Raw genomic sequence first — 23,616 nt, 5'->3', positions numbered from 1 at the left:
AAAATAATTTATTACTAAAAATTGATTTGTTCATTAGAGTGTTTAATCCGTTCCATAAATTCCTTCAGAAAAAGAAAGAAAAAAAAACCTTTCTAATTATAATCTTACCTAAGTTCTACATTGGTGAAGTCTTAGATTAACAAAGCTTTGTACCCGCGAAGTGAAGTAAGTACTTGTGAAGTCATGGATCTACGAAGTTTCATACCACTAAGTTTTGACTCCCGAACCTAAATATTTTTTTTTTCTTATTAAGAACTTTTAAAAAAAATAGTTTTATATGTTTACAATAGTTTTATATATTTACAAATTAGAAATGATTTTATATATTTACAGCAAAAAAAAAAAAGGTTTGTTATACATTATGCTTTTTTTTCCTATTAAAGCCAAACGAAGTAAAAATTTCATTAGAGATTGCTTTCAAACTTTTGTAATTTATGATCGTATTTTATATATCCTGCACATTATAAATAAATTATAAAAAATGAAAAAAGTCTACCAATTTCTTTTAGGTTGTTGGAATCCGATGGAACTAAAATTAAATTAATGAAACTAAAAAAGTTTACACATTGAGAAACCCAGATAAATATTCAAGCAGGGAAAAAAAACAAAAAAATATTATTGAAATCTGTCCAATCACTAGTGAGGAAAGTAGAATGAAAAACAAACTAGTTTCTTTACCTGTCAAACTTGGAAGCGTTCGCCTTTCAACTAACACATAATTTTTGACAAGGATTCTAAAAATATATAGTAGGAAAATAATTTCGGAACACCTTGCATTCATTGAAAATTCTACAAACCATATTTACATAATTACTTAGGTTTTCGAAAAATTTATTGGCGGTTTCAATTCCATTCCTCTACTAAATGAAAACTTTTAATAGACAATTCAAAATTTTATTTCATTAGTGAAAGTTATGTAAGAAATAAAAAAATATTTCAAGTTAAAATAAAAGTGCTCAGTCGAAAATGTTATGAAATTTTCTTTTTATGGAAGTTCATGAATTGTAATGGTAAATTCCTTTGTTTGAAACTGTACTAAAATAACTTTTATTTGTTTTCAACTGATAAGCTCATTCTTCATACATTTCGTCACGTTTATTTCGTACAGATAGATGTAAAAATGTGATTTATTATATCGCCTTTTATCTGAGAGTAGATTTGCATCTACTCTGAATTGTTTTGAGAAAATAAACAATAGATGCGTGAATTCTGTGTAGTTGTTATGGATTGTGCAAAATTGTAATCGTTATAGAAGAATAATTAAATGTAAAATTGATGTTAAAGAAATTACAGAAAATTGAAGTAAGTTAATTTTTTAATATTTATTAGAAATATAAGTTCAGAATGAAGGAAAAAAGTTTCACTTGAATGAGTTAAAATTCACTTTTATTTTAATTTAAAATTATTAATTTTAATTAACTTATTTTAATTAATTTGTAATTAGTTTAAATTAAGTAATTAATTTTAATTAATTTATTCACTTAATAAGTGATTTTAACTAGTTCGTTTAATTTAATAATTATTTAAATTTATTTATTTTATTTAATAATTAATTTCAATTAATTTATTTTACATAATAATTAATTTTAATTAATTTATTTTATTTATTAATTACTTTTAATTAATTAACTTCACTTAATAATTAATTTTTACTACTTTATTTTATTTAATAATTAATTTTAATTTATTTTAATTATTTTATTTAAATTAAATAATTTCCATTTATTTTTAATTAATTTATTTTAGTTAATTTTTAATTAATTTTAATTTAAATTTATTAAATTATTTCACTTTGTGAAACAGTTGTACTACACACCCTCGTTCAGGGAATGATTAAATCTAGAATATAGTGAAATGTCGTTATTATCATAAAAGTAATTTTAAAGGAAAGCCCTCATATGTTCCAAATACAATGCCTAGAAATAGATATGATTAAATTAAAAACAATAACTATCGGTACGATAATACCCCGAATATTATGGATAACGATAATTATCGAAAGCAATAATATCATGATCATAATAGACTAAGATAACTTCTGATTAAATTAATTTTACAATTATTATCTGTAATTAAAATTATCGAACACGATATCACGGTATATGTTTATAAATTTTATCTGGGTAGCAAAAAATATTGATTAATGTATAAACCATATAAATTTTACAAATTATGAAAATATCGTTACACACTATGAAATCTTGATGTTGCCTGACAATATACTACAATATACAGTGGAATAGCGATCTTTTGTAAAGGTATGTCATGCAATATTGGTATTTCCTGACGATACATTGCGATAAATTGTTAACCATAGATAAACTCTTGTTTGTGAAAATTGTAACACCATGAAGGAATCGTCATAATTGAATGAAATTTACTACACAGTTGAGTGGTAGTGGTACAAATAAATGATTAAACTTTCAAAGCAAACAAAAAATAACAAGAGATCGAAATCAGTATTTTGTGTGGCCACCACGCACCGCAATAAGCGCTGCTACACGACGTGGCATGGAGTCAAGCAAATTTTGAATGTCTGTCTGAGGAAGAGCATTCCATATAGTTTGTATGTGTACCCAAAGTTCGTCTGTAGAAGCAACAGGACGAGGATCACGAGCGAGGCAACGACCAACGAAATGACACACATGTTCAATCGGTGACGTATCTGGGGAATACGCAGGCCAAGGAAGAAACTGTACCTGCCGCAATGCAAGGAAGGATTGAACAGTCCTAGCAATATGAGGGTGGGCATTGTCTTGTTGAAATACAGCTCCTGGCAAGGCTTGAAGGAAGGGAACAGCTTGGGGCTGTAAAACTTCACTGATGTACCGGTTGTTCTTCAGATTACCCACAATTCGTAGCAATTGAGATCATCCATGATATGCTATGGCACCCCAGACCATAACTCCGGGTGTTCGTCCACTGTGGCGTTCGATAATGCAACCGGAAGGTGGCGTTCACAGGCATAGCGTCTGACACGAATGCGGCCATGGAATGGTACCACATCGAATGGTACCACAAATTAAAGCGGGATTCGTCAGAAAACACGACATGCTGCCAATCAGCATGCCAGTCCTTATGCTAATTGGCCCATTGTAGCCGCAGGCGAGTATGGTTTAGCGTGATGGTGATCCTGTATAAAGGAGTCCTTGCGCGCAGTCCACGCTGCAGTTGACGTCTACGAATTAATGAAGCACACAATGAAACACCTGTAGCTATTGACCACTGTGCTGCCAGTTGTCTAGAGGGAGCCTTACGGCCTGTCAGCGCCATGCGGACCAGGTGTCTATCATCGCGAGCTGACGTGACATTTCGGGGTCCGAGTTGTCTGACACTCGTCCGTCCACTGCTTCCAAACACGCATCACTGTGCTGCTGTTACGCTGCACACAAGCGGCTACTGCACGATGAGACAATCCAGCTTCACGAAGGCTGATGATTCTCCCCCTTTCAAACTCCGTAAGTTGTTGAAATCTCGCTCTCTTTCGTCGAAGAGGCATAAGTAACGTCTGAGCTAATGTTTACCACTAGCAGATAACCACCGATAACCATACACGCCTCGCTACAGCCGTCTATTTATTCGGAACCATCCGCCGTTCAGAGCAGGGCTAAAGAGAATAGAAGGGCTGGTTCACTCCTTTGAAGTATCTCTCGCCGCGCCGATCCTGCGACGTCACTCTAGTGACGTCACTTTGGCGCAAAGCTCGCACTTTTACTTCAAGAACGGAGCGTTTGGCCTTACTAGCTCTAACTAATATTGGATCATTTCTTTTTGCGAGTTATTCTAAGACATTTGTTATTTTCTATAATGACTTTCCTCAGTTTTTGCAGTGAATTTACAAGAATTTAAAACTATTATCGAAATGCCAGTTTGCGCGATTGCAACTTGCAAAAATTCTAATATAAAAACAAAAGGAAAAAGTATAATTTTTCGCGTGTTCCCTAAAGTAAATGAACAACTATGTAAAGAATGGATTCCGAAATGACACAGTTAATATAAAACAGCAATACGTTTATTCTGTCGTAAAGAACTTTTATAAAAATTCATTATCTAAATAGAAACCGCCTCGTTACTTCATAAAGAAAGGCAAGTGAAAAGAATTAAAAAATAGATAAAGTCAAAGAAAATTAAAATGTAAGTAAAAAGTATAAATAAAATATATAGTATATAGTTGAAATTCTCCTAATTTCATAACATATTTTTTAATGTAGTTATTCTAAATATTTATGACTTTTTTTAAAAATTATATTCTCTTCAATTTAACTATCTATAAATTATATCATCGTAAATTTAAATGTCTATAAACAATTGTAAAATTTCTAATGTCATTATGAACCTAAATTATTATTTTGTTTCAGTAATTAGCGTTTAAGGTTGATGTTTCCTAATGACTAAGTCTGAACAAATTGCGATTAACGACATATTTTAAAATCGGGGATTCTAAATTTAACTTAACTTATCGTTATAAAAGAATATGTAGATAAAAAAAGTGTCGATATATGCCTTCATTTTTCTTAATAGTTAAAGTTAAAACTGAACTTTTTAAAAAATAAAGTATTTATCGTGTCATTTTCACCAACTAGCAAAACATTTTTATAAGTTTACAATGGTATTTTTTTAATAAAATAACCAAGAAAGTTTTTTTTTTTTAACTATGTTTATGAACGGAAATAATGTGTTAATTACGTAAAGTTTGAAGGCTAATAACCAGAAAAAGTCTAACTTATTTTTACAAAGAGAAAGATGCAAAGTTATCATATCTTTGCTTGCGATCTCCGAGATCTGTGGACACAGTGACGTCATGAGGAGGGAAATCGTAGCTTCAGCTCTAAGAGCGGAGTGAACTAGCCCTTGTATTCTCTTTAGCCCTGGTTCAGAGGGCGCTTCTCAGCATACGCATGCCCTACGGGTCTGAAATTCTAATCATTTGCATATTATGCTTTACTTTGCATTTCCTGAAAATTTCAGCTCACTCGCATAAGTCCTTCATGGTGTTGCAATTTTCACAAACATGAGCTTATTTTTGAGCTACATATCATAACATATTTTCGTCATATTATGATTTAAAAACTTTTATATCCCTTAGAGCTAGTAAGGGCTTAGTTGCTTTCCAGTATTGCAGACTGGTTGTTATTTTTATGTTATATATTTAGGAAAATACTTCATCAGCTCAACAATTGATACATTTTTATATAAAAATTTTAAAATTTAGAATTTAACTCTACAACTGAAACAACTTAACACTTATCATTTCAATTGTATATGCAATCAAAGGATTTATGTTGTTTAAATAAATATGAGGTCCACAGCCCCGAAACTTTTTAGAAATAATACTTTTTCTTTTTGCTTATCTTCTCACAAGTCTTCTAGATTTTGTTTTTGTTGTTGTTCTCCTGCTTTATGGTTTCGTTTTGTTTGTTTTGTTGCACTTTCCAGTTTTATCATTTTGACTTCATTCTTGATTTTGTTGCTAAAAAAATTTCATCAAGTTCATTTCAATCTTATTTTTTAACGCGTTATTATTTCAATTTTACTATGAAATGATATGAAGAAATAATGTCTGCAGCGATTTAATATGATTTCAGTGTACATCAGTAAAGTAAATAAATTTTATACTGTTAAATATTTAAAATAATTACACATCATGAAAAAAGTTACAGATTAAAGTGCGATAAAAGTACTCGCACTTTGAACATCCGTAAAATCCATCCGTAAAATCCATCCGTAGAAGGTACTTTAAAATTCATTTTTACCACGAAATTTTATACCATAATTTTTACAGTATTATTTATTTAGTTACAGTGATCCTGTATTTTTACAGCAAATACTACTGTAAAAACTACGATATATGAAATTTTTTGTTCCGTAAAACTTTATGGGAAAAAATTTATTTCATAGTAAAAAGTACTGGTACACAGACTGCCTGTAATTTTACCGTAACTTGATTCTGAATTTTTAACAGAGTACAAGCATTTCTACACTCCTTACTAAGGATATTTTGTAGAAACCACCCTTAACTTACCCGAAAATGAAGAGGAAGTAAAAGATGATTAATAAAAACGTCTTGAGATTTCGAAAGACTATCAAACTGGTCACATTATATTTTAAATCTCGCCATTATTAATAGTTATTAGCCAGATATTAAAAACATTCTTTAATCGTCATTTAAGTATCATTTTATGAATTCTTATCTGTACATTTTTCTCCTCCATAATTAACAAAGATTTCCCAAATTAACATACATCTATGTGCACTTTTTCTTATTTATTTCAAATAAAAAGAGATTTTTATGGATTAAACATTTTATCGTTACAGTTTGTTTTTAGTTCAGTTGGTTGCGTAAAAAATACTACGAAACGAAATTTATTTTCTAGTTAAACGTTTATTGAGAAAATCCAATTGTTCTACTCGATTGCCATCGGTCAACTAACAAACACACGTTATGGCCTTGAAACGGACATGAATTCTTCAATTTAAGTTAGTTTTACTCAGAACAAGTATTGCAACAGGGGAAATACGTTAGTTAAAGCCTTTTTACAATAAAGAGTAAAAAGGGCTTCAGTTGGTTGGTTTTGGTTTCCGGATAGTACTGTTGTAATGCAGGCTAGCGGAGAGCCTTACCTTTAAAAACTACTGCATTTGTTATTTTAAAAATTAATAATTACGAATAAAATATAATAATGTAAAAAATATAAAATATAATATAAATATAAAAAGTATAATATAATGTAAAAAAATATGATATCATAAATACAAAACATAACATAAAGAATCATTATAAAATATATTCTTATAAAATGTATTTAAATGTGCAAGAAATTTTTTTTAAAGTATTTTAAAACTACAAATGTATGCTATCAATTCTTCACTATAATATTACATAATGCTATTCTTTGTTATTATTCTCATGTTTTTAAGCAAACAAAATGTATCAAATACATATGAACTCCTCCCCCCCCCCGTTAAAATAATGTTCTCCTCTAATTTCATCACCCTTTCTTGGTTCAAATTTGATTTTTTGCTATCCTGACAAGTTGATTCTTTAAAGACCTGCCTGCGTTCCACGGGTCTCTATTTGTCCAGTACTAATATAGCATATCTCATCATTTAAGCAAACCTTAAAATCTCAATAAAATAACATCATAGAAAAAAACAATTTGTTATAAAGGGAAATAACCAAGTTCTATTTTAAGCTTTATTAGGGATGTTTTCTGCGATAGTTTTTAAATGGTTTTCAACTAAATATAACAAAATATTATAAATTCATTAATAAATTTGCTTGCATTAAAAATACAGTAACTATAAAGTAATAAGTTAAACTTATCAAGTAGAATTAATACATTCGTTCAATATCATAAGTATGGCATTATTGCGCTTCTTTATTACCAACTTTTTTTTTAACCCAATCCATGTACAGTGTGCAAAATAAAAAACGGACACCCTGAATAACTTTTGATCTAATGTTCGGATTGTTCTATGACGTAATCTTAAATATTTGAGAGGGTGTCCTCAAATATGCTAATTAATTAGTGCAGACGATATTTTAAGTTACAAAATCAAACACAAAAAGTACTTCCTCTGAATAAACATACTTTTTCTTCGACGTATTCAGATTTCTGATCTTCATATTAGAGGGGGTAGCCGAAATCTGTAAAATAAGGTCCCCATAGTTTGATCAGGAGAGAGGTTCAAAGTTTGGATCCCTTAATGTTAATTTTATTTTTTGCGTATTTTACCCGCCATATCCCGTGAACTTTTTGAGCGTATTAAAAAATCTCTGCACTTAGTTATAAAATCCGTTTATCCAAAGATAATTTCTCATTATAAATAACTCTTAGAAAATATTTATTATTTTATTTTATAATTATCAAGAAAAAATTCTGAATTGTAGGGTATAAAATTTTTTACGACCTTTCAAAGAATGTAATCTTACATGGCAAAATAAAAAATTTGAGCGAAATCAGTAGAATAGTTTCTGAGAAATCGAAATTTTAAAAAATCGTGTTTTTAAAATTCGCTCATAAGTAATTCAGGGTGGTCCGCTTATTTTTTAGAGCACTGTTTGTCGATGAAATTCATATTTGTTCCTTAGATGTACGAAAAATTAGAAAATAAAAATAGTTTAGGAATAATATGTAAAAATAGAAAAAAAAATTATAATAAATATTAAATAATGTTTTGTCATGCTGTCGCTTATAATTAAGTCTTCCATCATTATTATTTTCAATTTTTTTTTAAACATTGCTCTCTTTTGTTTGGTTTTAAATAAGAATATTTTTATTTTTACCAAATACATAAAATTGATTCGTCACTATTTTAACGAAGACAGCTGCATTTTCTTAGCTGAGTTATATAGTACCGGCGTTGAATACCTTCTCTGAGAAAAGAAGCTTATTGACGTTACAATTTTAGCAGGTAGAACTTATACTTATGGGCTTTTGTTCTGTTTTTCAAAAGACTTATATGCATATAACTTCTTTAAAATTAATCTACAAAACCTCAATTATGTTAAAGAAAATTAAATAATTTAGTTTAGTAGTAAAAATAATCAAAGTTTTCACAAATAACGAGTTTCAATTTTAGTTTCAGATTTATGATATGCGGAATTTGTTTAGTTTTTAATTTTAAATTTTTCAGTTTTCCTAAAATAATATAATTAGTGAAAGTGTTCTGCTTATGAGAAGTCTAAAAAATATCTAAGCTTTTATTTATGATGCGTGATTTGGGCAATGGGCGTTTTTGATGCGAGTAGAAGCCTCCACATTAAAAGTCCAAAAGATGTAGTAAAAAAATTAAAGATTTACCAGTTTTTATTCTTTTAAGGCTTTTAATAAAATTTCACATAATGCCTAAAAATTTATTCAGCTTTAGCACTACTAAAATTTTTTATATTCCTTCATAAAATCTGAAAATTTAAACTTACTCGTTGACAAATGCAAATATTTAACTATTATATATTTAATTGCATTTTAAAATTGATATCATTAATTTATTACATATATTGTAATAGTATAGTCTACTGTCTGTTGGAACAATATACATATAATATTATTCTAACTTATAACTAAGATTATACCTATAATTCTAGCTCTAAGCTTTTAGATCAAATGCTTGTTTAATAGGTCAGCGCTGGCAGTGAATATATAATAGTATATTATTGTATAATTTAGTAGTGAGTTCTTATGTTCATTGTGGTTATAAGCTTTTGCATCAAAATTACTTGTACAGAAATAAGTGCTTAGCATGCATTACACGGGATGATGCGTATAACTATTTAATTATACTGCACCGATTATAGTCAGTGCTTATTATAATTTTGAAAGAACTTATTGGTTCAAATTGTTTGAAGTATAACTGAACAGTGCTATGTATATATTTTTAAGTAATACACTGAGAAAAAAGTATAGTCAAAACTACCAAAATATGGTAAAAAGGTATGGCGTTTACTACAGGAAAACTAAAGATTATAATATTTTTTACCGAAGCACTTTAATGATTTTTGGTAAAATTAAATATAAAATATTGTTTTATTAAACGTTTCAAATTTTGGTAATTTTATCATAATATCTTAGGGCATGGCATAAAAGTAATTTATTCGATTAGATTTGCTTTTCAGTTTTGCATTTTTACTAAATGTGTGGTAATGGGAACTATAATTTCAAAAATCTGAATTTCCGTTGAAACCGTTACCATACGAATGCTTTAAATAACGCATATATTGGTTTTATTACTGGAATTATTCTTTTTTTTTAATTAAAAATCTCTTTATTATACAGCTCGGTAATTTTACTTTTTTTCTCCTTGCAGTATTATATAACGAAATTATTAAAATTCAAAAGCTAATTTTTTAAAGAACTTATAAGATACTTTTTTCCATTAATTCCAATAATTTATGTATTTCAGGTTAAGAATGGCTAAAAAAGTGTTTTGGGTATCCGATCAAAGCAAAATAATTGTTGATGGAGTAAAGACTTATGACGCTACTCTGAAAGTTGGCACAAATCACCCAACTATGTCTAAACTCAGAATTCTAAAAAACCTCATCGCTTTATCCATTGGATTTCTCTTATTATTCAGTGCTTATCTAGGACTAGCCAATTTGCAGAGTACTCTCAACATAGATGAAAACGTTGGTCTGATATCACTTAGCACTCTTTATGGAGCAATGATCATATCCTCGCTATTTTTACCAAAACTTATTATTAGAAAATATGGCCTCAAATCAACTTTGGTCATGTGTTCATTAGTGTGTGTTCCTTACATTTGTGCAAATTTTTATCCTCGTATATACACTCTAGTTCCAGCAAGCTTCCTTTCTGGTCTTGTCGGTCCTCTTTTGTGGTCAGCACAAAGTACTTATTTGAACGAAATTAGTGTATTGTACGCTAGTCTCACTTCTGAATCTGCAGAAATCGTAACTGCTCGATTTTTTGGTGTATTCTTTATGGCGTGCCAAAGTACTCAATTATGGGGAAATATGGCGTCTTTTTTCATTTTACGACCTGATACTGAAAAATCATATTTTAATGAAACCGTAGCGTGCGGGGCTGAATATTGTTTTGAATTAAATGATAATTTGAAGTCACCGAGTGATGAAAAAAAGAATATGTTGATCGGTATTTATTTGGTTAGTGGTTGTTCGGCCATTTTCATCATAGCCGTTTTTTTGGACACCATTCAAAGGAAAAATGAAGACGACAATGAGAGTCTAGCTTCACGAATTTTTGCTACATTGAATCAAATAAAGAAACCAAAACAAATACTGCTGTTGCCACTAACAGTTTTTAGTGGTTTACAGCAGGGATTTTTTGTTGGGGACTTTACCAAAGTATGGACTTCTTTCTATCAATATATTGATATTAATTGCATGACTTTTTCTGTTTCCTTCCCCACAATACAAAAAAAATGGTCAACTTTTGGCTAGTATCAATGTAAATATTCTTGGTAGTCGTCAAATAGTCAGGGCCAAAGTTTCTCGCCAACTTTAGTTCGAAAAAAATGCTCCTACTACTAACTTAAACTGGGTTAATCAGGTAAGTTTTAAAAAGAAATTTACAAAAGGAATTCACAAAAGGAATTTTAAAAAGGAAGTTTTAAAAAGGAATTGAAATAATTTACATTCGTATAATATAGAGAAATCAAAAGTATTTATTTAAACGGATATGTAATGTAATGTTGAAATAATAGTAGGCAGGTTTTTAATGTATTAATCAATTACAGTAGTGCAGGATAACAGATCATGTCTTACCTTTTTTTACCAATCGAATTCAAAGTTCCTACACTCGTATCATTTGCAATTTAAACTTAGATTTTTTATTTAATTTGCTAGATTTTCCATTTAAAATATTTAAAATTATTCTAAAGTCTTTAACAGCTGACTAAATGTTGTTTCGGAAAAAAACTGTAAAAAAATGACTTGAATGAATTTAAACTTTAAAGAGATGAGGGTCGCGAGCTGGATCCTAGTAGCCGACGAAACAAAAGGCGTGTATACGCAGCAAGGTGCGCATTAAATCTCCCGTGGCTTAAACTTCTCTCGTTGGTTGCAGAGCGAAATTTTGGAGAGAGGGGTGCCAGTCCAGGTACTCACCATGTAGTCTGATCGGAGTCAATATTACGTGGCTTTCCTACCATGACCGTTAAAAGATAGAGCTTCTGAAAAAAGGGTGGGGCTAGGTGTTTGGCCATAGATGGGTGGTGTGTAACACCTTAAATCTATATAAATGTTAGAAATTAGGCGCGTTGGGTGGCCAGCTTATTCATCCTCTAAGACTCGCTGCTCCTCTGTTCTTCAGTGAATAGTGTTGCATTTTAATGCTTATAGTCGATCACAACATATTATATTATATTATTAAACCTGATCCTCGGTGGCTCAAGGCCTTCCAATGAGGTGAACAAGGTTCGAATCCCAGTTGTGGCTGGATACGCATTCTGCACCCGTTTCGCATTGACCTCAATGCTGATGTAAAATATCTTAAGTGATAGACTGATCATGGGTCAGAATGCCCAAGCCACCGTGGAAAGTTTTCGTGGCTTTCTTCTACATTTAACACAAATGCGGATTAGTTCCATCAAAAAAGACCGCTACGAAGGCCAGTTAGTCCTGCTGCTTGATCCAGGAGTTCACTACTCTTCTGGGTTGAATTCAGAATTATAAGAGTACGGAGTAGAATAACGATAGTAGTAAACTCAGAAATGAGCCGGCTGTTTAACGCTGGTAATAGAATAAAATATTGTGAAATCTGAAAAATCGAGTGTTTACCAAGCTATAAAACTATTTCAAATACCACGTTCTTGCCCATTGAGCTCTAAATATTTAAAGTATTTTTATAATTGCTAAGATATTAAGTTCATATATTAATTTAATTAATCAATTTCATTTACTTATTTCATATGCAAAGGCTTATATTGCCTGTGCCTGGGGAATTTACCACGTAGGACTTGTCTTCATGTTTTTTGGCGTGGTAGATGCATTTACCGCATTTACTGCCGGTCGTCTTGTCAAGTACATACCTCGAGTGGTAATAATGCTGATTGGTACAGCTGGGAATATTGCAGTCAGCATCGTTCTTTTATTGTGGCATCCAAACAATGGAGAATACATTATGTTCTTCATATTGGCTGGAATATGGGGTGTTAGTGATGGCACGCTGCAAACAATGTTAAATAGTAAGTATATTTACTTTAAACATGCCATAAATTTAAAAAAAAAATTTTTGTTCGTAATTTTTTCTAGCAAAAAGAGCATTACTAAAAAATAAACCTAATGCTTTAGTACTGATGTGGTGTCATGATGTTTTCACGCAATAGGAAGAACATTAAGCTAAATAAAGTTCATTGTATAAAAAAGAACACAAAAAGTGACTTAGACATACTATACGGATTTACTACAGTTTTAGTTCTGTTAATATTCATTGAGTAATTAGAATAGTTAAAATGTTTAAAACTGTTCACAAAATGCCCAATTTGAAAACTCATGTAATTATGTTTGCTTATATTAATGCTTGAATAGAATTTTTTTTTAGTTGTTATAGTACTATTCCAACAAAAAAAATGCTAAGGCAACAAATTAATACGGAAAAAAAATCTATTTTCAAAATTATAATATATCAGTTTTCATTCATAATTATTCAGGAAGCGAAAGAGACTCAGACTTGGTTATATTCCAAGCGATTACTATAATTTTATATTTGACATTCTATGTATTGATATTAAGACTTTGTAGATTTTAAGAACACTAATAATGTAAATGAGAAATAAAATCATCAACCATCCTATGGTATGGAAATTCTCTTGAAGTTAAGAAAGCTATGAACTAAGTTTTTTTTAGTTAATTATAACTTATTGCTTCCCATGGCTTACCACTTATTAAATATGCTTTAAATTACATCTACTAAAATCGCACTTATCGTTCTCTGCTTTGGAGTCATCACGTCAAGACAGGTCATATGCAATAATTTTGTATATAAAATTTGAAAGGCAACAAATAGCCGATTTTTCATGAAACTGTTTTTTATATTGATAAATTATCTTTTTAATCCACTAGGGCTTTTGATTTGATTAAAATTATTTTCATTTGTTGCAGCATTTTACGGTGTACTTTTTCGATCCGAAGAGGAAGCAGCCTATTCCACCTACAGACTTTGGGAATCAGTAGGATTTATAATTGCTTTTGTAAGCAGCAACTTTCTTTGTGTCGCACCGAAAATTTACATTGCCCTTACTGTGTTAATCATTGGAATGATATGTTATATTACAACAGAAGTTATAGTGTTTCACCAATCTACTAAATCTAAACAATATATTGATACTGTATTGTGAATTGTACCATAATTCCTCAACACTTTCAGGGGTCTGTCCAGACATTTTGAGAAAGGTCCTGTTTTTGTAAAATTGTGAAAAAACTATTCATAATTTGTGAGGATAAAATAAGCGTTAAGTCACATTCTTTCAACCAGGGTCTTGCTTTAGTGAATTTGTGAAAATAGGGTCCTGATATTGCAAAAATTGCTAAAACCCTTTTCAACAAGTTTTTAAATTGTAAATTGATACAAGATTCTGCTCAACAATTGCTGCTACTAAATTAGAGATTGCTACGTACAAATATTTGGTATTTAGCCTATACTGCTCAACACAGAAAATTCATTTCAGACGAATAATGGAAGCAAAATCACTCACATTTTCAATAATTTCAATTGACATATTTTAACTAACACAACTTAGTAATGTATCACTTTTAATGTATAGCGCATTAAGTAAACTTAAATAATTCTTAAATTTAAAATATTTTATTTAAAAAATTGCCAGAAATAAATTTTTATTTACACAATATTCCATGAATTAATTTTTTGAATAAATGTAAATTGATCAATTATTTACAAAAAAAAATAATTTATGATTTAATATTGATAAGAATGCGCACACGATGTTTGTAAAGGTAGAAATATTTTCTTGGAATACTACATTTGAAATTTAAACTTAGGGAAACTTAGTTTGTCTCAAACAGTCTTTATCCCTCCCCCCCCCCGGGAAGGGCTTAATCAATTAACAAAACAGTAATGAAGATAAACAAATTAGTGAAGGGTCCGATTAAAAGATAAATTACTTTGTAAAGGGTCCGTTAACGGACACAAATTTCATCTAAACAGACCCCTTATATTACGCTTTATATCAGGTTGAAGCTAAAATTAAGGTTTAGTCAGAAAACAATTTCTAAATTATGAAAGAAAAAAATGTAAATTAATGCACTAATTTTTACTGGCGTAATTACAGTGGCCTTTATACTATACGATAGTGCATTGAGCTGCCATTTATGACCTACCCCTGATATCTCATCAGACCATCTTTTTATTTTATTACAATCTTGATTTGTTTTGGCTTGGATTGTTTAGGGGCACGTGATTGACCATTTATGGTACGTTCACTTGTCAGTAGTGTAAATTTCTTTACGTCTACGTGGGTTGATATTTTCGCGTTTTTTATTACTCTCACTTGGCTTCATATATGAATGCTGACAGTTTTTATAGATATAAAAGAGGACGAATCAAAAGAATGTTTTGTAGGTTTTAAATGATTGATATGTATATCAACATTATAGAATGCACTTATCCAATAACGATGTTTAGGTTAATAGACTCTTATGCATACGAAATATAAGTCCAGCAAACATGCCAGTACAACACGAGCTCTCTAATAACAATTAAAACAATGTGAAACAATTGCTGATAGCGGCTGGACATAATAAGGGAACCACTCAGTCGTGTATTTAGTCGTATATTACTTCTTATTATTAGGATAAATCAAAATTTTCTTGTACATTGAAAGTATGCAAAAAGTAATCCACCAGGACGTGTTAATAACGTTGGAATAAAATCGTAATTTTAATCATTAAATATAAAGAAGGCGCTTTACTCTCAGAAAAAAAATATTTCATATATTTTAACAAAACATTAAAAAAAACTAGATAATTGCATCTCTTTTAAATAAATAATCCTCTCCAATATATTCATTTAACAACACATTAATTTTGCTTGAAAAACTAATACTCAGAGTAAAATTAGCATAAATTTAAACAACAATATCATATCTGTGTTAAACATCGAAGTTTAATGCATTGCTTCTATTTTTTTATGTCTTTTTTAAAACAAAAATGGAAGAAAAATAATATAAATTTTTTCTTAGAGCATTTGAAGATCTCTTTTAAAACATGCATGTATGTAAATGTAATTAAATTGTAAATAAAAGTGTTTTTAACGTGTGGAAACATCATTATTTTATCAACTATATTCAAAATGCACAGTCCGAAAAAAAAGGAAGGAAATGTGAAAACTCTGAATAAATTTTGACGTAATGATTGAATTTACTAATGTAATTTACTACTTTTGAATTTACTAATGTAATTTGCTACTTTGGATTTACTACTTATAATGATTGGATTTACGCGTACTAGGACTTAGAGATAAGTATGAAATCGCTTTTAGAAAGTAGATCCCGAAAAATTTTAATACGAGTCCACCCAATCCAGAGTCCACCCAAACCTGAGATATAGGTCGGGTAAAGGTCGTATTTCGCTGTCAAACTACTCGGCCCTTAATGTCTAAACACAAAAAAATTAGTCATTAAAACCTTTTTATTACAATTAATTCATAAAATTTAAATTTTTTTATACTTAGTAACTATACCAAGAGTTTATTTAAAAGTAGCAAAAGAAAAAATATAATGTGTCCTAATCCGCGTTGGGTCCGTCTCATCTCCACTAGGTTTCTATAGTTCGACGGCTTAAACTTAAATATGATAACTAATTTGTGCAGACGATATTTTGACTTCCGAAATCAGGCATCCATTTATTTTAGTTTATCATTACTCCATTACATCATAACAGGTAACCAATATAAAGTTATTACGCCTGTATATGACATGAAATATGACAGTCGTTCCGGCACAACCATACATTACTGAAGAGAACAAAACCTTCTAATACTGGCTCAGGAGTTAATGAAATCCAATTTCTGTTTTTTTCTGCACTAAGAGAAATTTTTGGTAGCGATAAGTTGGCAGTGTTTGAACTGCAAGAAGCGGTTTTCGAAACTGAGTTACTTTTAAAGAAAGCCAGTTCTTATGTTCTAAAGCAGTGCTCTCCAACCTTTTCTATCGCTGATCAGTAATTTTTCTGCCACCCGCTGAGGGCTGTTGATTAATTATATTTTAGATGGTTCTCATTTGATAGTTTTAATGTCATTGTATTTAAACATACCTTCAAAACAAAATGCAGTTACATTCACAGTATTGGAGGCCTTAGGTGACACTCCCGGTTAACTTTTCGTCAATAGAAATATGGACGAGAGGTTAACTGGGAGTGTCGCAATAACCCAAAAGAAATCCACAAGAACAAATTAAAAGATAAGGCTTTCTGCATTCTAATTCTTCATAAGATCCATCAATTTTTATATCCACCTCTGTTTTCCCTACGGGTGGTCTTCACCAGGGCTAAAGAGAATAGAAGGGCTGGTTCACTCCTTTCAAGTAGCTCTCGCCACGCCAATCCTCCCATTTTCTCTAGTGACGTCACTTTGGCGCAAAGCTCGCACTTTTACTTCAAGAACTGAGCTTTCGGCCTTACTAGCTCTAACTAATATTGGAGCATTTCTTGCTGTGACGTATTCTAAGACATTTGTTATTTTCTATAATGACTTTCCTCAGTTTTTGCCGTGAATTTACAAAATTTTAAAACTATTAACGAAATACAAGTTTACGCGATTGCAACTTGCAAAAATTCTGATAGAAAAACAAAAGGAAAAAATATGATTTTCCTCGTGTTCCCTAAAGTAAATGAACAACTATGTAAAGAATGGATTCCGAGATGACACAGTTAATATAAAACAGCAATACGTTTTTTCTATCGTTAAGAACTTTTATAAAAATTCGTTATCTAAATAGAAACCGCCTCGCTACTTCAAGAAGAAAGGCATGTGAAAAAAGTTAAAAAATGGATAAAGTCGAAGAAAATTAAAACGTAAGTAAAAAGTATAAATAAAATATATAGTGTACAGTTGAAATTCTCCTAATTTCATAACTTATTTTTTTAATGTAGTTATTCTAAATATTTATGATTCTTTTAAAAATTATATTCTCTTGAATTTAAATATCTATAAATTATACCATCTTAAATTTAAATACCTATAAACAATTGTAAAATTTCTAATGTCATTATGAACCTAAATTATTATTTTGTTTCAGGAATTAGCGTTTAAAGTTGATGTTTCCTGATGATTAAGTATGAACAAATTGCTATTAACGGCATATTTTAAAATCGGGGATTCTAAATTTAACTCAACTTATTGTTATAAAAGAATATGTAGGTAAAAAAGTGTCGTTATATGCTTTAATTTTTCTTACTAATTAAAGTTAAAACCGAACCTTTTAAAATAAAGTATTTATAGTGTCATTTTCGCCAACTAGTAAAATATTTTTATAAGTTTAAAATGGTATTTTTTTATTATAATGGCCAAGGAAGTTTTTTTAAACTATGTTTATGAATGGAAATAATGTGTTAATTACGTAAAGTTTGAAACCTAATAACCAGAGAAAGTCTAACTTATTTTTACAAAGAGAAAGATGCAAAGTTATCATAATAGCTTTGCGTGCGATCTTCCGAGATCTGTGGACACAGTGACGTCATGAGGAGGGAAATCGTAGCTTCAGCTCTAAGAACGGAGTGAACTAGCCCTTCTATTCTCTTTAGCCCTGGTAGCGTCCACCATGTAAAAGGAGGCAATAACAAACGATTTGCAGCTTTCAAATGTTGTGATTTGGTTAAATTTCATTGCTAGAATCAAAGTTGTTTACTCTTAGCTAGAAACTTTTTCTTGGTGCCACGCGACCTAGCACTCGCAATCTCGCACGTGTTTTTGATCATAAACAAATTGTAGTTACTAGATTCTACATTCAAATAGCCACGCGACAAGGGGAGAACAACCAAAAGATAAGATCCCCCAAGAATCTCTTATACACGTGGCAGGATCTCTTACCGCACTTTGTTTGTGGTCAAAAACACGTGCGAGATAGCATTTGCAAGATCGCGTGGCACCAAAATAAAAGTTTCTTGTGATCATCCTAAAATTGCCCCATCTTGGGGGCAACTTCTGTTACAGAAAAGTGGGAGGGGCTAATGAGAAAAAGGATCTTTGACATATTTTTTTAAACAAATTACACGATTAGGAGCTACATCAGTTACAAATTTTCGGCGTATAAGAGAAAATTGAACATTTATTAAAACTTAAACTAATTTTGGAGTGCAACTCTATCTTGATTGAGCGTGTGTTTTGTTAGCTTCATGTTCAAGGAGACCTGTTACATTTTTAAAAGTGTTCGTCTTTTTTAAGAATGCAAGGTGGTTAGAAAAAAGAAGCAAGAACCCCCCAGAGATTCTTCGAAGACTACGACGGACGTAAAAAGTAACTATTTATTTTCATTAAGTTAATTTAACTTGTGTTCCCTCTTTACATTTATAGATATCATTTCATTTATAAATGTTGTTACAGGATAATGTTTTTTTTATCACACGGTGAATTTCTTTAATTGATTTTAAATCGATTATTTCAAATGCAAAATACATATAACTTGTCAATGGAAAAATTTCATTAGATTCAAAATTAATGTGAAAAAGGTAGCATTTTTTATATTGTACTATGAGTTAAATTTTATTTTAGATCAAATAAATAATTTGTTTATAATAAGAGTCGTGTGTTCTAATCCAGCTTACGTTAAAATGGCCAAGTTTGATATACTGTGCACAAAACAAACGCCTCAGAATAACTTTTGATCTTATCAAATGATTGGATTTTTACGTACTCAACCATAATAGTACGAAGACTTAAATTTGAATATGTTAATTAATTAACTGTGACTATATTTTAAGTTATGAAATTAGACACAAAAAAGTACTCTCTCAGAAAAAAAACATCTTTTAAAATTGTTTTTAGACTGATTTGGTATTTTAACTCTTTATGTATGGGATTCAGGTTTTAAATTTATAAATCAGGTTTTAAATATACGGCTTTTCGAAATTTGTTAACTCTGAAACTATTCGATCGATTTTGTTCAAATTTTGTGTTTTGTAATTTAAAATTACATACTTTAAAAAGGTGTCCTTCTTCATAAACTATTGCAACCATCTTTTCCAGATTGCAACTAGCTAACATCCATATTTTGAGTGTCAGAATTTCAAATTGGCTGAAACGAGATATGTTTATTCCGCGAAAGTACGTTTTTATGTCTGATTTCGTAATCTGTTTCATCATTGAAATATTGTTTGCATTAATTAATCAGAACATTTAAGATTTGACTTTTGAATTCATTAAGATTGAGTACTAGTATGTGGCCGGCCAGGTGGCTGAGCGGTTAGCGTGCCTGACTGCGAAGTCAATGGTTGCGGGTTCAAATCTCGCTCTAGGCGTGGATGTTTCTCTCTGTGTGTTGTTGTGTGGTGTGTGAATGTTGCCCACCCTATGAACGGGTATCAGGCAGTGTGGCGTGGGCAATGTTGCTCGCCTCCGTGTCTTAGGTTCACAGGTGCCCACAGGGTAACGTTAAATGAGCAACCCAGGTGAAGGACGTAACCAGGTGATCTTCCCAGGTGAAGGACGTAAAAGTTCAGTACCTGCCATTAGAAAAAAAAGTCCTAGTTAGAAAAAAAGTGCTAGTTTTTAAAAGTCCTTGTTAGAAAAAAAAGTCCGAGTCAAAAAAAGTTACTCATGGTGTTCCACTTTTCCAGACCGACAGGCAAATAACAATCGTTTTGCTCAAGCCAATAAACTATGTAAATAAAATATTAAAAAAAAAAAAAATAAATAAAACTGATAAATTTTTTCGTTAAGCTGCTATTTGTGACTTTTTGTGAATTTACGATAAAATTAGCGTTCAGTACAATTCATTATGAAAGCGTATTATGCGTTATTAAAGTAATCGCTCTTGTCAGTTTATCCCTTATAGATAAAACTCACTTTTTGTTGCTAATTTTTACAGAAATGAAATCAAAGTGAAGCAACATATAACGATTTGATTATAGAATTAATTTATAATTATTTCGAAACTTTAACTGTTTTGAATTCAACATATTAAATGTATATACTATTATGTTTAATTGGCTGTAATAAAGAAAATAGTAATGTAAAATAAAAATTTGAACACTACTTGTTTTCAAGTGAGCGAAAAAATAAGAAAATTATTCTATTTTGTCACACCTAAGAAGAAAAAAAAAAAGAAAAAAAAAAGAACGCATCACTTTCTAAAGACGGAGAAGGGCAGTTACCAAATTACCATCGTTACTGACATGAAAGCGAGTTAATTCCGTCAATAATATTAATAATAAATGTTGCAGATAATAAGAAAACGTTTATAAATTGAGAACTGTCACAGGTGTCCTGAGGTTTATCTGAGTGATAAAAAAAAGTTTTTTTTTTAATTTTCATTGATTATTAATTCCGTTTTAATACTTATTTGATTTGTATGTTTTTGTAATCTCCATAATAAAGTCGTTCAAGTTATGTATTTCCTTTCACATGAATAATAACTTGAGAACCACAGTGAAAATATTTTTGCCAAAAATTTGAAAAGCACATTAGAAGACACTACGGAACACCCGGTAAGTTTGAATCAAAAATTATGTTAAATTTTATAGAATTAAAATGAAAAAAAACTTGTGTGTCAGGAAGCATTTTTAAAAAGAAAACACCAAAAATGTTGAAATTATTTTAATTTTTGTCTAAAATCGCAGGACACATAATTAGCGTTGAAAACCTTTCAATGACTTAATTGAAAAGTTTTGTTTTCTACCAGATCCTCTGCAAAAAGCGTTAAATTTGGCTTTTATGTAATTGGAGAAATTTCTCTCAATTCCATTTTCTTCCAACTTGTTTGAAGATCTGCTTTTGCCGTTTGATCTTTTTAGAGTTTTAATTATGTCTTTTTCAATTTTATTGTTATTCAAAAAAAAAAAAAAAAAAAAAAAAGCTATCGACAGAATTAATTAAAGTTAGGGGGTAAATAAACATTTAAATTTTTTTTTCAAGCAGAGAGACACGAAATTACGTCCTCATTGTGTTCAAAATATTTATCAGCGTATTCAGTTCTTTTAAATATTAAAATAGTTCTTTAAATATTACTCTCTTTATCTTGCAGGAATTTCTGTTATAAATAATTTCTTAGCACGAAAACTAGTGCTTTATCAAAATAAATAACTGTTTATTTGTCATAAGCAACTTCATAAAAATTCCAAGTAGAGCTATAGTAATTCAAAAATTCTAATTCTTTCGCAAAGTATACTGTTATTTAATAACATTAGGTATATGTCCTTCATCACGAGTTAGCGTGTGCAAAGTGAGAGTAAAGCGAACCATTAAAGTTTATTTCTGCGATTTAGGAGAAGATGGCAAAGCAAGTCGAAGCGAAAGGGAAACGGAGTGTCGGAAGGTGAATACAGGCACTTTATGTAGTGTATTGTGTTAAATAAATGAATAAAAAATCTAAATTGTTTAAAGAGCCTTCTGTCATCACATTGAACAAAAGAACCGGAATGATTAAAATTCTCAAAATAAAAAATAAATAAAAAAAGCATTTATATTTAGCGGCGAGCTTTATTTTCTCACAACTATAAAAAAGTGAAACTATTGGGCAAACTTTTTGGTCGAGGGCGAAAAAACGAAGAAAAAAAGTTTGGTGGGCCAAGTAAAAACTTCTAAAGTAGAAAAACGATATGCAAGTTTTAATTTAAATATTTAATGAGATGAATGCAAATGCGATTTCATTTTTAGAAGTTCTTTATATTGAGGTTCCAAGTGAGATGTATTTGTTTTAATGCTTAAGGTTAAATGTTTGCTTGTTAGTCTACTTCTGAAAGGATTTTTTCAAAAGTTTATAGTTGAAAACACTTGTTTACACATATAAGATGAAGCAAACTTAGCACTGATTTTCTGGGCGTGAAATATTAAATTTGGGAAACTAGGGTTTGGTAATGATTTGCAAAACTCTAACTTTGGCATATTTAGAAACAACTGCTTCAGATGGCGCCAATCTACGACTATTCTATAAAGAACGTTTACTTTCAACATTTTAACAATTGAAGCTGTCCATTAGCCATCAATTTATGTTTTGTAGAAAAAAAATAGAGAAAGTAAAAAGATCATCAATACTTTGTTAAAAAAGTAAGAACAAAAATAGCCTTAAACAAAGTAGACAAGAAAATAGATGTATATTGTTTTTATATTCGTCACGGATCGGCAAGTTGAAATTCTATACACGGGCCGGATAAAACCTTCAGGTGGGCCACAGTTGGCCTGCGGGCCGTAGTTTGCCCATCCCTGCACTAGACTATTCCGCCATCCGTCAACTTGTCATGATTAAATAATACTTTAAATAATTTTGATTAAGTTTAAAAATAAGAAAATGGGATATATACCTATAACTTTGACATTTCTCAGGATAGACTTACCTTGCCGATGACTTTATATTAAGACTACAAAGAAAATGTTTTTTTCCGGTAAATTTTGACTTTCAACCAATCAGGGAATGCTATCTGTATGTTCTAATTCTCTAACTATGCTAGATATAGGAACTCTAATTCTACATTATGTGATTTAGCCTCAGTTTTCTATCAAACTCAAATATCTAATAACTATCAAACAGCCGTGTGTAAGCCAACAATTTCATTAGACACGTGTAGTTGGCAGAATAAAAATAAAAAGTTGAATAAAAAAAATATTTATTTAATCTCCCAGATGCAGGAAATCTGATATCGGAATATTTATAATCACATTTAAATATTTATAGATCTAAAACTAGAGTAAAGTTGATACATTGAAGCAAATACAAAACACGCGGTTTGCAAAAAGCTTTTGTAATTGTTTTATGTTGATGTTTAGTCTAAATGTCTCGAAATAATCTTTTTATTTATGTACACTTGACAATGTCAATCATTTTTTCGAGTACAACAACTTTCATGTTTTAAATTTGCTATGACGATCTTAAGACCTTGAACTTTGTGATTTTTAAGAGCAAAGTAACTTGCAAACATTTTTATAATAGATAATTACAACACATTACTAGAACCATAAATTTTTA

General features: G+C 30.3%; 2 protein-coding genes across 3 annotated transcripts in view; both read left to right on the top strand.

The window, feature by feature from the left end:
• The first annotated feature begins 1,169 nt into the window (after window positions 1–1,169).
• On the top strand, window positions 1,170–15,421 carry LOC107447129 (UNC93-like protein). Of its 2 annotated transcripts, none has more exons than XM_016061963.4 (4): window positions 1,170–1,302; window positions 9,904–10,828; window positions 12,402–12,669; window positions 13,586–15,421. In XM_016061963.4, the coding sequence occupies exons 2-4, from the start codon at window positions 9,911–9,913 to the stop codon at window positions 13,819–13,821; spliced, it is 1,422 nt and encodes a 473-aa protein (XP_015917449.3). In that variant the 5' UTR covers window positions 1,170–1,302; window positions 9,904–9,910; the 3' UTR covers window positions 13,822–15,421. The 2 variants fall into 2 exon arrangements, with proteins under 2 accessions (XP_015917449.3, XP_071037504.2); XM_071181403.2 differs by lacking the exon at window positions 1,170–1,302 and adding an exon at window positions 8,359–8,415 and having other exon boundaries at window positions 13,586–13,966.
• Window positions 15,422–18,605: 3,184 nt separating this feature from the next.
• Window positions 18,606–23,616, top strand: part of LOC107447124 (UNC93-like protein) — a 32,850-nt gene continuing 27,839 nt past the window's right edge. The window contains exon 1 of the mRNA XM_087150301.1: window positions 18,606–18,953. The gene's annotated coding sequence lies outside the window, so the exon portion shown is untranslated. The remainder of the gene's footprint in view (window positions 18,954–23,616) is intronic.

The sequence above is a fragment of the Parasteatoda tepidariorum genome, chromosome 8 (genome assembly GCF_982258835.1).
Source record: "Parasteatoda tepidariorum strain Cologne lab strain chromosome 8, Ptep-v5.0, whole genome shotgun sequence".
NCBI classification, from domain to species: domain Eukaryota; kingdom Metazoa; phylum Arthropoda; class Arachnida; order Araneae; family Theridiidae; genus Parasteatoda; species Parasteatoda tepidariorum.
This window is presented reverse-complemented; position numbering and strand designations above follow the sequence as displayed.

Bases quoted from the DNA above. Each gene is read 5' to 3' on its own strand.
- LOC107447129 (XM_016061963.4), top strand. From the start codon at position 9,911: ATGGCTAAAAAAGTGTTTTGGGTATCCGATCAAAGCAAAATAATTGTT. The intron at 10,829-12,401 runs GTATGGACTTCT...TCATATGCAAAG, and splicing joins TTGTTGGGGACTTTACCAAA to GCTTATATTGCCTGTGCCTG. The intron at 12,670-13,585 runs GTAAGTATATTT...CATTTGTTGCAG, and splicing joins GCTGCAAACAATGTTAAATA to CATTTTACGGTGTACTTTTT.